The sequence below is a fragment of the Propithecus coquereli genome, unplaced genomic scaffold (genome assembly GCF_000956105.1).
Source record: "Propithecus coquereli isolate 6110/MARCELLA unplaced genomic scaffold, Pcoq_1.0 Scaffold24, whole genome shotgun sequence".
Lineage (NCBI taxonomy): Eukaryota > Metazoa > Chordata > Mammalia > Primates > Indriidae > Propithecus > Propithecus coquereli.
In genome coordinates, this window is record NW_012147952.1 from 4,383,149 (window position 1) to 4,398,467 (window position 15,319).

The 15,319-nt window shown below is 39.2% G+C and overlaps 1 protein-coding gene across 1 annotated transcript in view; it reads right to left on the reverse strand.

Annotated features, from left to right (window-relative positions):
- The window catches only part of COL12A1 (collagen, type XII, alpha 1), a 119,796-nt gene extending 104,970 nt beyond the window's left edge, over positions 1-14,826 (reverse strand). Inside the window, 5 exon segments of the mRNA XM_012646039.1 lie at positions 1,825-1,884; positions 2,318-2,461; positions 4,239-4,355; positions 11,469-11,576; positions 14,535-14,826. Of these exon segments, the coding sequence (XP_012501493.1) occupies positions 1,825-1,884; positions 2,318-2,461; positions 4,239-4,355; positions 11,469-11,541 (394 nt within the window). The 5' untranslated portion in view covers positions 11,542-11,576; positions 14,535-14,826.
- Positions 14,827-15,319: the final 493 nt, after the last annotated feature.

Sequence of the window (15,319 nt, forward strand, 5' to 3'; positions counted from 1 at the left end):
AAAAATAAACACCACTCAAGCAAGTGCAGTTGAGTTGCAGAAAAGAGCAAATTTTTCAATATTCTCTTGCATTTTTCAATATAATTGTCAGTTTGCAATAGGGTTTGTCTAGAGGATTAATGGAGTTTAACAGAAGTAAAAACAAGGATAAAATGATGCAAAATAACCAAAATATCACATCCTAATTATCAATGTATTTAAATTTGACAACTGAAACCTACTTTTACTAAACAAAGAAGGTAAATAATCATTTCAATTCGAAAGTAAAAATTCTACGTGGCCCAGCACGGTGGCTCACGCCTGTAATCCTAGCACTCTGGGAGGCCGAGGCGGGTGGATCATTTGAGCTCAGGAGTTCAAGACCAGCCTGAGCAAGAGCGAGATCCCGTCTCTACTAAAAAAAATAGAAAGAAATTAGCTGGACAACTAAAAATATATAGAAAAAATTAGCCGGGCATGGTGGTGCATGCCTGTAGTCCCAACTACTCGGGAGGCTGAGGCAGAAGGATTGCTTGAGCCCAGGAGTTTGACATTGCTGTGAGCTAGGCTGACGCCACGGCACTCTAGCCCAGGCAACAGAGTGAGACTCTGTGTCAAAAAAAAAAAAAAAATTCTACATGGTATCCTTAAATTACTAAAATACAATGACCAGTTTTTGTAACTGATGATATTCTCTTTCCTTCTCTGTGGTGGTAGTCAGGTTGATTTTCATGAAAATTCGTATTTGCAAGGCAAGGCTAAGTGAATTTTCTGAAGGTGTTTTTGTCCCTGCAGTCAGCTGGTAGATAATAAAAGAAGTATTTGGCTAGGAAGAGGAGAAAAGGGTCCTGGAAAATTTTGCAAGCCAAATACAAGCTGCATGCTTAAGTAATTTTTGCACATTATTTAATAGATCAATTTAAGTCTATTAAAAAAAGTCAATATTTGGCATAATGCTTTGATTTAGAATAAATATTGATGGTTTGGGGGAAATATTAGCATTGTAACTGCATACTATAAACTTCGTTTCAGATTATTAGACATCTGAAAGAATAATAAACAGTGATCTGGAGGGAAAATTTCCAGATAAAGAGGCCTTTGTGTTTATAATCTTTTTATTGTCATTCTGGGTCATAAATCCAACTTTTACAAAGTGGCAAAATCAGAAGTCCAAGATACTCCATAAGGGTCCATCCCAATAAGTCAGACAAAGTAGTATAAGACAAAAAAGGCCAATAACTGCAAAATCTGTCCTAGACTAAATAAAATTGCTTTCACCTGATTACAAATGCACCAATTTATCAGAAATGTCTTACAGAGACTGGAAAGGTTACAACTGCCATCAACTAAAGCCATTGTAAATATCTTGGAGATAAGCATAACATACATATAGACTTAGAAAAGTATTTTTGTGGGCATTGAATTGCTTTGAACACTAACTGAGGGCATCTCTCTAGTGTTCCAGCATTGTATTTCTCATATATTTCTAAGTACTATCTATTTATATCAGTTTGCCTTTGAGAAATGAGTTGAGTCCAATGATGAGCTTTGTTCTTTATCTACTGCCAAAATTCTGCAGGAAAATTTGGACACGCACAAATTCAAAACACTTTCATTAAAAAGAATGTTTAGTAAATAGAATGAAAACTTGGCTAAAAAGTCAGAACTTAGGTATTATAACTGCTTGCTTATACATTACTCATATTGTCTGTGCTACTTCTAGATAAAGATTACAGAAATTAATATAGGAATAAGATCAATCTATTTACATAACTGGAAAATCTACTGTATCCTACATTTATGAATTCTACAAATCCAAGCAAAAATATTAAGAGAAACACTCACTTTGCATCTCTGTTTTTCCAGGTTTCTTCTCCCCTGGCTTTGTTGAAACACCTGTTTGAACTGAATCAAAACCTAAGTATTAGAAAGGGAAATGAACCCAAATATTTTCTCTTAAAAAGAATAAATATATTGTCCTTTGACACTGTCTTTCAAATGTATGTTCCATGTGCAACTGGTCAGAGAATACTGCCAAATAAGCATTCCCTTGCAAATAATACATATTTTAGTAACATTTTCAAGATATTTAAGAAAGACATTAACATTGTTGTCCAGCAAAGTTTAATATTTTCAGTAGGTTTCATTCATAATATTTCTGCTGCTTCCACAGACCAGGATTACAAATCAAGAATGATTCATATCCACTAATAACCAGGATCACATAAAGAATAGTTAAATAAATTAAATCTGCATATTAATAGATTAAATCAGAAGTTAGGAATATCTTCCACAAAATAAAAGGTATAAAAGTATTTGAATTTATATGTGTACTTACTTGTTAGTTGGCCTATAACTGGTACACTTTCTTCTACTTCATTATATGAAGTTATTGTCACCACATACTCTATTTCAGGTATAAGGTCAGATAATAAAGTTTCAGTGGTACTAGCTGCAAGGGTAAATTCTTTAGTGGGCCCATCTGGAAATACAGAAAGAAAAAAATACGAATGCAACAAAACATTTTTCACATATAACACAACACCATACACTGTAATTCTCAGAAACACTCAAAATCTGAAAAATTTAATATGCACTTTTTTCTAGGACATCCAAACATTATTTACTGTCTTCTAAAACTAAAACTTTGAATTTTAGAAATTCAATAAGTAGACTGGTATTGCCATTACTTATTACAATCATATTTAATACTTATTGGAGGATACAAGATTTTTCTAGATTTAAAGGTATACAAGAATTTCAAACCAAAAATCTTTCATTGTTTTTGAAGACTAATGGTAGATAACAAAATTTTTATAAGAGATATAAAGCAGAAAAGAATTTAGTTTTAAATTATGCATTGGAGGAGAGCAGAAAAAGAAATAAGGGATGAAAGTAAACTCAAGGGAAACAAACCCCATACGTTAAGATTAACCCATAGTGAGAAACAATTTGTATGAAAGCAATGCATTGTTCATACTTAAATGGGTGCATGGCTTAATGGGTAACCATGGACCTCTGAATTGACTTAACTAGGTAGCAAATATCTCAAGGTACAGTGTACTAAGTGTTTACTTATACATTGACGATTATATACTGTCTTCTAGATTCTGTTAGTTCTCAATTCAAACAGGAAACATGGTGGTTTCTAGGGACTAAGTGCCTTTTGATATTTTTAATTATATTAAATTTTAATCAAAACATAAGTAATCAGGAAAGGTAACAGGTGCAACAGAACCCTGAGAAATGCTCTTGGTTTAAATGTGGAACGTGCAAAACCAACCAAGACCCCTAGACGGTATCAAGACACTGGGGCTCTGCTGGGTTGGGTGGTCCCAGTGCCAGTTTTGAAAATGTTGGGAGTCAGTAATTCCCAACATCTGAAAACAGGATCTATCTTATTTGAACTGTTTTTCTGCTTTGGAATGAATTAAGTAGTTAACTGCAAATATATTTGAGGATACAAAATTAAAAGAGGAAACAGTAAATTCTTGATCCTTTTTTAAGTTATCAGATCATATTTTTTTAAAGTTCCCTGATAAATCAGTATTTAAAATCATTGGCATTTTTAAAGGCCAAAAAATAAGACAACACAGTTCTAGTGATAAGTTATGTCGACATCATCCATCTCTACTGTCAACCAATTAACACTTCTTCCTACTATTTGGCCCACGTTAGTAGAAATGGTTATTTTCCCATTCCATTTTAGAACTAAAAGTTAATCCATGGAGATTGGTTCTTCACATTTGGTTATTTTCCAAGGACTCAGCCTAGTATCCACAGAATCCACCTAGCCAAAATAAATTCTTGTCTTTCATCATGGTTGCCCACCATTACCCCAGAAAGATGATTTCTTGAGCATTGAAATGCATAGAACACTGGGTAGGGTGGAACAACTTGATATTTTAAATATTGAGAAGATTAACAAATTCAAGAATAATGCCAAGAAATAAGAATTCTATTTTATAAGATCAAAGATTACTAACAATATTCTGATCGGGTTAAGAAAAGGTGTCTATTTTTAATAACAACAGCTTAGCACAGGAAGCCATGTAAATAAAGCTCAACACCATTAAAATATAACAGTGGGTACTAGGCTGGAAATTTGAAACCTGAATCCACCAAATATCTGGTGACATTGACCAAATCCCTTAGACTTTCTAAATCTCAGCTTTTTCATGATGAACTGGGAGGAGGGGAAGAGACTGGATTACCATCTTGATGTCTCTGTCCCAAAACCCCGATGTCTTGAATCTTACCTGTTGTAGGGTCCACCGTTATTCTGTAACCCAAAATTGGATCAACTGGTCTTGCCCATGACATATGAACAGTATTTTCATCTATAATTTTAAAATTCAAGTCTGAAGGTGGGTCAACTGCAAAAGAGAGAGTGGATATTAGTTACATTTTCCAATGTCACAAAATGGTCAATTTAATTAATAAAGAATTGTGTTGAGCAAAGCTTACTAAAATTGTCTTTGCATAAATTTGTTTCCAACAAATATAAAAGATATCTTGTTGGATAAGAATAAAATTAAAAGCTGACAAGGTATGACAAAACATCAGAGAGTATACATATTATAGAAGACAGCACAAAACACTTTTGATTCTTGAGTTGCTAGGTCATTCAAGAATGGCCAGCAAAATCAAGCATAATAGAAACATTTGGATACAAGTACATACAAGTACAGTGAAATCACATATAATACCCACATATGCAAACAATTCACATAACAATTAAAGAAATTTCAATACATGCTGAGTGCATTTCGAACAAGCATGCCAAATCACAACCTGCTTACAATCATAGAAGTTAATTTAGAACATTGATATAATACTTGTTTTCAATGATATGGAAAAGAATCAATGATGTCTTTGGCTCATTCTCTGCATTCTTGACTTGTTATTGTTGTTTGATAAATCTCAAAGATTTATCAAAGATAAATCAGAGATGAAAAATATATTTTAATGAAAAGGAAGAATCATGGGAAACAGTTATGTCTCACAAAGAAATATACATTTAAATGTATATTCATATATAGACAAATATTCAAAAATAATAAGGGATGTTAATAGTTTATAAGTATAGAAACAGTAATATTCATGTTTATAAAACTACTATTCTGCCTGTTTACACCAACTTGAGTATGTTCCAAGGTGTAAACCAACACTGTTATTTCCTTTGCAGCAGGTATACTCCATACTAGAAATGGCATTTTGGATTAAAATGCCAGTATGGTCCTTTACAAAACAATGGTTAATTATGAAAAGACAACATCAATGTTTATTTATGGACATTTATTTACAGAACTTAAAGAAAATAGTGAAGAAGGATCAGCAATCTGAAGACATGACTGCGCATAAAAACTTGGAAAAGTCAATGACAGGAATAACTGAAAAGTACAGAAAGGAATAGTTTACATACAAAACTGTACAGCATCATGCATGGGTCAATGAAATGTTGACTTGCTTTTAGTTTCCCACAATGAACAAAAGCCTCCATGTACAATAGTGATTACACAAAGACGTTTTCAAAATATTTTATAATGATATTCTCTCTACAATGTTCATGCCTCATCATGCAGCATTGTACTGACTCACTGTCAGTGCATGGTCAATGCATTAAAAATGATTACTTTTGAAGCAGGTCAACAAAGTAAGATGACTTTCAGCCATATTCTTCTTAACATGTTTTAGTTCGAAAGTATTCCTTGTGAGTCAGAATTTTTGCATATGTTTCGAGAGATTACAATCTCCTTTTAAGTTTTTACAAAGGTCAATCAAAATACAGTAGTACCTTGGAGACATGAGTCATAGAATTTAACTGGGGTTAAGGATTATGTAATATTAATAGCACTTTTAATGGAAATAAAACAAATTAAGCAAACATTTGCTTTAATGAACTACTGTCTCCAACTGCAGGAAATGGTTTTTTATTTTTAATGGATACACGAGTACTGGAATGAATGTTATGTTCTTACTATCCATACACAGGCAGTGAGATTAGACTATTAATCTACATGCAAAGCTTAATTATTCAACATTCTTCTGTTTATAATCATATTTGGAGGTTTAGCTGTACTCATCACTTAGTATAACATGCATGCAACAGATGTTAATAGGACAACAGGTATTAAGAATATCATTATAAAATATTGCTCCAATAGCAATGGCTCAGGACAAATTTAATGCAAAGGCAGACACAACTGGCCTGAGCATGCTTTAAAAAAAAAATCAGTACATGGAAAAATAGTACCACCAACCTTGGAAGGAAATTGACCTGAAGCAGCGGACATTAGGTTAAAACTGCTGAAGGGCAGCAGCCCCCTTGTTGATATCCAAATGACCAGGATTCCAGATAAACTGAAAAATCGACTGTGGGGAAAAGTCTTTAGCATTTCAGAGGATTTTAAGGTGTTCGTAGAAACTCAGATCTAGTATGCGGGAATCAAGGGGAAGAAAGAATGGCTGACTAGCACATGTACAAAAAAAAGCCCACTCGCTTTTCTTCTTGCCAATTTTATCGCATGTACGACCTTACAGGCTTGTCATTCTTGTTATACATTTGCTTGTTTGTTTCATGAAAAAAATGATAATAAATCAGGTGTGAGTGTGTGACCTATGTCAACATAAATCAATGCAAAAATGTAATTTTATTATCATAAATTTGAAAACTTTTTCTTTTACATAAAAATAATTCATAGCCACCATTGCATCATCACAGAGTGTTTCCTAAAACAAAGCTGATGCTGAAATATTTCAAATATGAACTGACTACATATGGATTATAATCACAAAGAGCCTTAGTTGCATAGAATGAGAAGCTAAACCAAGAGAAATACAACTAAAATTATAAATAAATAATAATCTGACATATAGTCATAAAACCTGAATACCAATAGTGAAGTGACTAAAATTTTAAGTATTTATAACTCTAGTAGTTTAAGTCCGTATCTATGAATAATACTTTTTGTTATCAAGCACTATGCTGTGAAAGCCTCATTCTGATGAGATTTTTGTTACATAAATTGGCAGGATTTAGGACATTTTAGGAATGTTAATAATAGCTAACATTTGCTGAGTGTCTTCTATAACAGAGAGCTAGTCATTGCATATATTGTCTCTTTTTTTCCCTAATAACAACCCAATGGTGAGCCTCATTGTGCCTGTTTTACAGATGAGTCAGTGAAATTCAGAGAAGTTAACACAGCTAATAGACAGAAACTGTGATCCCACAGTCTGACTGTAAAGCATACAGTTTTCTACTGTACTAGATTGAATGTGAAAATTATAATCAAAAATTAACTTTAGAAACCAATATTTGCATATGTTTGCCTGTTAATATATATACTTTTCTTCTACTCTGTGAAAAAAACATTATTAGAACAAATGATGCCTAATCAATAATAAATATGTGGTATTCAGATATCTCCAATTCAGACATAGATAGAATTTGGTATTAGCTTTACACGCCTGTTGAAATAATTTTAAAACTAAAGTGTCTGTCTTGATATAGAAGAAGAAAAACACTTTTTTAAATTATGGCACCCAAAAAGAGGGTATGTCCAACAATTTACCAACCATGACAGAGATAAATGAATGGAAGGATGGATGCATGGATGGATGGAAAGATGGATGTTTGAGAGGAGAATAGTCTAGTAAGTTTTTGTAAGTGTATATAATGTGTTATGGATAAAGCAAAGCTGAGCACACACTACTAAAATATCATCTTGATGAACTAGTAAGACCTTTAGCCTGATATTTGTGATCACAGCATTGGAAAGGATACTACCTTAGTGATAGAAACCTTTAGAAGTACACAAAGTATGATGAGTTTACTATATTTGATAGGCATTAATTTATGTTTTCCTTGCAAAGTTAGTATAAATTTAATGATCTTCCCCATGATATAAAAATCCTTTTCATTTGTGTTTACAAGATACTAAAAATAACTAGTTGAAAAGTTAATATTTTAGAAAAGCAACAGATTATTTTGTACACATTACAAAATGTGTTCTCACAATGAACCCACTGAGTCAACCAGTTATCACTCAAAAAGGAAGCATGGTTTGCCCAAACTAATACTAAACAAAAAATGGAAGACTTGGGTCTTGTCTGTATTTTGCCCCTAAGTGACTGCATTAGTTGACCAAGTTATTCAGGCTCTCTGGGACTCGTTTTCTCATTTGGAAAATGAAAGAATTAGAATAGATGCACTCTAAGTTCTCCTCTAGTTTGAAATCTGTTATAGGATTAATAGACATATGTATTAATTAGCCTCTTAACCTAGACACAAGACAAAGCTTACAGTTTAAACTCACTGATGAACTGATAATGTCTAATTGTTCATGATATAGTATAAACTATAAATCAGCTTTACCAAATTAAAACTCTGTTTTTCACAAAATTTGTGTTCATCTCAAATTCTAGATTAATTAGAAAGGTGTCCAAATTCTCAGGGAATACTGGCCATTAACCTTTAAATGCAAAGTGTTACATTTTCTAAAGGATAATTAACACACTGTATGCTACATGAACCAAAAATAATTGATACATTAAAGGCCATACAGAGCATTGGCCTAGAATGTATGGCCAACTTATAAGGTTGATAAAGCCTATGCTGTGGCTAAAAGTTAAAAATACTGAAGGCAAAAAAAAAAAAAAATTATTTTTGCCCTTACTTCTATAGGACAAGATACCATAGTTCAGACAAGTAGACAGAAGAAAAACAACAGGACAAAAGTGGTACCACTATAAAAAAGAAGAAATGCAAAAAGTGAATGCCAAAACCTTTTAACTAACACACACACAAAAAAAGTATTGGGTTTCCAACATATAAAAAATTAAGTAAATAGAAAATGGTGAGAAAATAGTATGAATATAAGAGTGCAAGTATGAGTCACAAAAGGGAAAAAAAGAGTAACTATGGCTACTTTAGGACTAAGATCAAAATGGCATAGTACCAAACAGGGTTGCAAGCTGAAATTTTGAATTGCTCCCAACAGAAATATTTCAAAGAAATTCTGTTTCCACCCCATTGTCCCCAGAAAGGCTTTGGCCACAAATTTTGTTAGCCCTTCAAAGGCTCCTGAGGCCACTTAGTTGGTAGTTAACACCAGGGCTGTGCTGTCCAACACAGGAGCAGCCAGCCATGTGGCTATCAAGCACTTGAAATGTGGCCAGTCTAAAATAAAATGCGCTGCAAGTATAAAAAGCACCCAATGTCAAACACTCAGTACAGAAAATGTAAAATACCTCACCACCAATTCTTGTATTAATTACATTTTGATATGATAATAAAATATAGTATTAAAATTAATTTCCCCTGTTTCTTTTCCCTCTTTTAATGTGGCTACCAGAAAAATTTTAAGTTACATATATGGCTTGCATTGGTGGCTCAAATTATATTTTTACTTGACATTACCAAACTAGAGTATAAGACCAAAAAAATGAATACTATTAAAATATAATTATTAAATACTGACATAAGGGGATGGGAGACCAAAAAACACACAGCTTAAGAAAGCAAAAGTACCATATGGAAATCAACACAAATTAAAAAGGTAAAACATAAGAAATATGATAATAATCAGAAATGTAGATAGCAAAATGTTCTTTTTAACTGCACTTTGCTAATCAGCCATTATCTAATTCAGAATTGATTTTTTTCCATTTACATCATTTCCAACCTAATTCTTTTCCCCAGAATTCTCAAACATTCTGATTTTCAAATAACTATTTTCTTAATGAGCCATAAATGGGCCACTTCAGTGAATTATCTAAAAATATCTTTAGTGGAGCTTCCAAGTGTTCCTCAAATAAAATTCCTTCCTAACAACGACATAGAAACGAACATTAAAGCCAACCTCATGTGAATATTACTTCACAGAGGCCACTCTGAAGAGCCTCGACATTCATAAAATATTAATCAAGTAAGAAGAGCCAGCAATTGTCTGTCACTTTTCTAAGCATGCGATACATTTTGGAAACACTGCTTTTCTTAAGTTTTTGTGCAGTTTTGAAGTAGAAAATCAAACACTGTAGAAACTTTGTAAATCTCAGTGTTGTCATGAAATAGTCCTACTTTTCCCACCTCTAAAAAAAGGACAACCCACCCTGGAACTTCCACAACTGTCACATGCACAAGTATTTCTTTTCTCCCTGAACTTCATTGGAGGTATTTCTTTACTAAAAAAAAAAAAAAAAATTGTAAGATGTCTTTTATGACATTACCTCATTTATCTTGCAGAATAACAAAACTAGTTTGTCAGGTCTTCAATGATAATTGAGGAAACACAGAGGCACTCATGGAATTAATACATAGAAATGGATTTTTTAGTGAATATTGAGAAATTAAGGTATCAAGTGCACACAACAAAAACTAGGTTGGAAAACTAACAAGAGCTCTTCATTTTCAAGACGGCGGAGCCACACGGAGTCGTTTTAGAGATCATCTCTGAGCCCCTGACCGCCTCCGCGGGAAGGTCAGACGTGCGGAGCTGTCCTGGAGGGAGGGAGGCAGGAGGGAGCCAGGGAAGGACGCTGGAGGTGATGCCCAGCTCCTCTGGCGTGCTCTGGCTTCCCGGGCTGAAAACCTTGGCCCAGACCCAACCTGTCTGCGCTGGGCTGCTGTGGGCCACGCGCCTGAAGCACCGCGAACCAGGCAGCTACAGCAGCAACCCTGGGACACGCGAACACCCCCGGGTCTCGGATCTCCCCGGGGCGTGGGGGAGGGGAACCTGAGACCTTCTGATTTCAAGATTGTTCTTTTTTAAGGAGCAAAGGAGGCAAGAAAAGCTTCATCTTTCTCTGCTGCACCCCTTTTAATAAAAGGATTTGTTCTGTAAAATTTGGATTCAGTCAGAAGGACCCCGTCAAGGATCCAGAAGGCCACATGTGGCCCCAAGGCGGCAGGTTCCCCGCCCCTAAAGGAGGTTTATCTGCTGGCTCATTTATTTGCCTGCACCACCCGCCTAGCCGACGGAGTTCCCCACAAAATACACAAACGCGCAGAGCCAGCACTGTTGGAGTCTTTTATTTCGTGCTGTCACCGAGGTCGCAGACCCGGAGACAGGCGGTTACAGCGAAGCAAGCGAGCAAGCGCGCCCGCGCTGCAGGGCTCCTGGGTACCACCTGAGGTGTCCCGAAGGTAGAGCTGGCCACAGCCGTCGCACCCTCCCGGGCGGCCGGTCCTCTCGGAAGGCGGCAGCGTAGGGGCAGTGTGGACAGCACACCGCAGAGACAAACTGAAGGAGACCACACAGCACTGTACGGAATGGATTAAGCAGAACACGAAAGAGCTGGACCTGAGAGCTGGGAAACGGACCGACCTCAGGGGAAGGGAGTGTTTCTCTGGAGGAGAGAAACCACCAGAGAAAGCACAAAGCGCAGGGAAAACAGAGCAAGCAATAGACGCAAGAAAGATGTGGTTTTTTCCTTTCTCAAATCCTGCATGGTCACTCCGGGAGGGGGAAGGAAAAGGCTTTTACCTTCTGCCTCAATGGAAGACAGGAGCAGGGCCGCGCCCAGGGCGGCGAGCGCTGGGGGAAGCCTGGTCCGCATGCTCGGCCTCTGAGCTCACAGCCGCATGAAGGGATCTGCGGAAGAAGCAGTGATCGCATCAGAACCGGGTCTGGGCAGGCCCGGAACCAGGTTGGAACTGGAGCCTGGACCCAGTCCAGAACCCGACCATATCTGCCTTAATAACGACAGGGCCTAGCCCAGCACACAATGGACGTATTGTGGAGCAGTGGAAGACAAGATCATCTACAGAAGTTTAATCACGGCACTAGGAGGGAGTTCAAGTTTAAAGAGGGTCCTGTTTTCCTGGAGACTGGTCCTACTTAGCATCCCGGGTGAAGGCTTTACCAGCCCCCACATGACTTCATCCTGCATGGGTGATGGCTAATTCAGAGGTCATTTAATCCCTGACTCAACTAAATGTCTCTTCCAGCTGGGGATTTTATTTGGCTGCTTTTTCCTAGCTGCTGAACTCTTTAGGTAGCTGTACTTTAGTGGTCTCAGGGCAATTTGGAAAAGTATAATAAACCTTTTTTCTCTCTTTTTTCTTCATTTTGTTCTGCCTACAAATATGCAGCTCTTTAAGGTCTGAAATGGATTATACAGAAATATGTAAGACCCAGCTGAAACCTGACCCTCCTGCTAACTGTGTTGTTTTCACATCTGATAAATCCTTTACCCAAGATGGGAGAAAACAACTTTAAAACACATAATAAAAAGAAACAGCACAACAGAAGAGTCAAAACACTCTTGTCTGTTTTTCCAAGATGTTTTCAAATAAAAATTCTCAATAATAATTAATATTTGCAGTTAACTGTTTATTTATCCTGGAAGATTACAGGTATATGTGCTCCAGAGGAGAATATGTTCTATTCTGATTTTTCCTGCAACTAGATTATTAATTCCTTAAAGACAAAGAGTCTTATTCACCTTTGTGGTTTCCCAGCACACAGTAGGTGCTTAACCCATGTCTGCAGAATGGAATCTCCTAAAATAGTCTAAAGTCCAATCCAGAGACAAAAGCTACGAGCAATGAACTGAATTGGGAAGCTGCCAATTGGGAAGCTGGCAAAACATAAAAAGAGAATTGACTTGGAAGTACATAACTTATTGTAAGGCAACGGGCTAGGCCACATGAAAAATGTAGAGCACTGGGGGACTGTCCTGCTTGGGAATCCAAAAATGAGCCAAAGATGGAGCCCTCTTTGACAAAAGAAACTGACAATCTCCAACCATGTCTTTCCAAATTATTGGCACAATGTATTAGGGCAACTTTCCTCAGCTTGAGTGTAAATTACATTTTAAATGTCTGATGCAGGCGTGCCAAATTGCCCAGAGCTCCTTTTTCAAGAAGCCAAGATTAAAATTTTGGCACTGCCCTGGGGATCTAAGGGCTCTAGCAATTTCTTTCTTCCTAATTAACAACTGTTTGACATTCTAACCCTCTTCTACATCAGTGAAAACAAGAGGTGAGGCTGGCCTATTGTTCCCATCATCTGGCCTTAACTTTGCTACCATTATTTCCAACTCGGTTGGCAGTCGTGCTCGCGAAAAGTTAAAGGCTGACAGTCGACCCACTGAAAAGCTGTGTGCAGATTCTTTTTTTAAACAGCTGAACTCAACAAAAACCTGAGCGGTGGAAGCAATTTGTCTGGGTCTAGAGCGCCACCTATTGGCTTCCTGACTCAGCAGCAAGAATAAATCTCGCTTCGTGGTATCTTAACGCGCAGTTAGCCAGGCATTCCTTCTATATGTTTTAAAAAGAAAAAGTTTTTTCTCCTTTTTAGCCAAAATATTCATTTGAACGTTTAGCAACATTTCAATGAGCATTCTCAGACACAAATGTCTAAAAGCGGCCGCCCCTACCTGGCACCGAGGATTCCCTCACTTCACCCTCATGAATGAACATGAGTCAGTGAGGGGGAGGGGATGCTAAGGGGACTCGTCCCCTTCTGCCAAATTGCCCCCTCCCCACCCCTCTCTTGAAGAGGCCAATTCCTTAACTTCCGCGTCAAGTTAAAAAAAGAAATTACACACACATCCGCAGGGTCCCTCCAGATCCCATGCGCATCACCTACCCCGCTCTCCTACCCACCACGCGACATCAGTTAGCCAAGACAGAGCTGAGAGCTCATTTCCTCTCTTGCCCCATCCCTCCCAGCGTTCTTTAGAAGGCTGCATAGTCCTGGTTGCGATGGGGGAAGGGATGTCCGGGGAGCCCCGAACTGTTCACTGGAGGGTTCCTTACGATGCCCAAACTGGAGTACCTGTCCTGCTCCCCGGCTCCGGGTCCCCCGCTCCGTAAATGAGCCAGTTGCCCCACGCTTTCTGCCCCACACTATCTAGGATTTAAGCTGGAAACTGCCTCAGAGGTCCCACAGACCAGTGCGCCCGGGAGGAGGTTGGAGAGGGGGCTTTCTCCAGAAGCTGGAGAACGTAGGCCAAGGATGAGTCCCCTAGAGCTGGCCTAAACCAACACCTCGATGCTTTGGAAAAAAAGAGGAGGAAGAAGCCAGAACACTCGACCAGGAATCTGTCTCGAGATGCCACACAAAGCCGCGCAGCCTCGACGAGCGTAAGAGCACTTAGCTGGCTCTTCAAAGAATTCCGCACCGTGCGTCACCAAAATACCTTCCCAGCGCCTCTGCCGCACGCCGGCGCTCCCGGGCAAAGCAGCAGCCCGAGATAAGGAAAAACGGTGGCCCCAGAACCGGGCGCGCCCTTCAGTGAAATCGACAGCATCTATAGAGGAAATTCCTTCACAAATGGAAATATTGAACAGGATCCTTTGCGCGCGCACTGCCGCCCTGCATCAGCTTTTAAGAAAAGCAATTCCTTCCACCTTCGAAACCCCAAAAGAATTACAAAATCTCAGTATACCAGGGATTTCTCTGGCACATCTATACTATTACAAGTCCAAACGTCCTCGCCCCAGATTCTTCACGACTCCCGGGAAGGTGCAAGCTAGAAACAAGTTTCCCTAGTTATCTTTGGGAGTGATGGAATGAGGGAAAGGGGACAGAAACCAGACTGACCTGAGGCGGCAGTGACAGAGGTAGCGGCGGCGACAGCGACTCCCCGGCGTCGGAGAAGCTGGCGCTCCGCGTGACCCCAGCACGCCCGGGGGGGTAGACGCTGCTCTGCAGGAGCACCTGGCGGCCGCCGAGGCGTGGGCACCGGCGGGGAGGTCTGGGCGGAGGAGGAGGAGAAGGAGGAGGAGGAGGAGGGTCCCGGGAGGAGCCGCCGGCGCGGCTGGACGAGCGGACACCGCCTGGGACCGCAGAGGCCGGCGTGCGGACGCCACTCGGCGGCTCGCCCTCGCCAAGTGGGGAAGACTCCGCGCCGCGGGCTGCTTAATAGAGGGCTGTTCCCAGCTCTCAGTTTACTCGGTTACGAAACGCCTGAGAAGGTGGACTGCTGCCACGGGGTGATGTATGCTCCTCCGGCGGCGAAGGAGGTCTACTTTTGGGAACGTGTGCATACTTCGAGCATTCCTTCGGCGTGAGGTGGCGATCGCCGTAGTAGCAGCGCCCCGCCGGGGGGCGGGGAGCAGGGAGGGCGCGGAGAGGGGGACAGCCGCAGCCGGGTTCCCTGCCAAGGGAAGCCGCGTACTCCTCCGCTTGGGGCGGGCTGGGGAGCTCGGGTTTCCCTGTCCGTGTGATTTCTTTAATAGATTTTTCTAAATTAGGAACAATAGGGGAAGGAAGCGACTCTTTTGTTCAGAACTGCGAGGACGCTTAACCCATTACCCCCACTCCAGCCTATTCACACCCCCCGTCACCACCACCTCCACCTTCCTCCCCCTCCGTCCTGGGTGCAC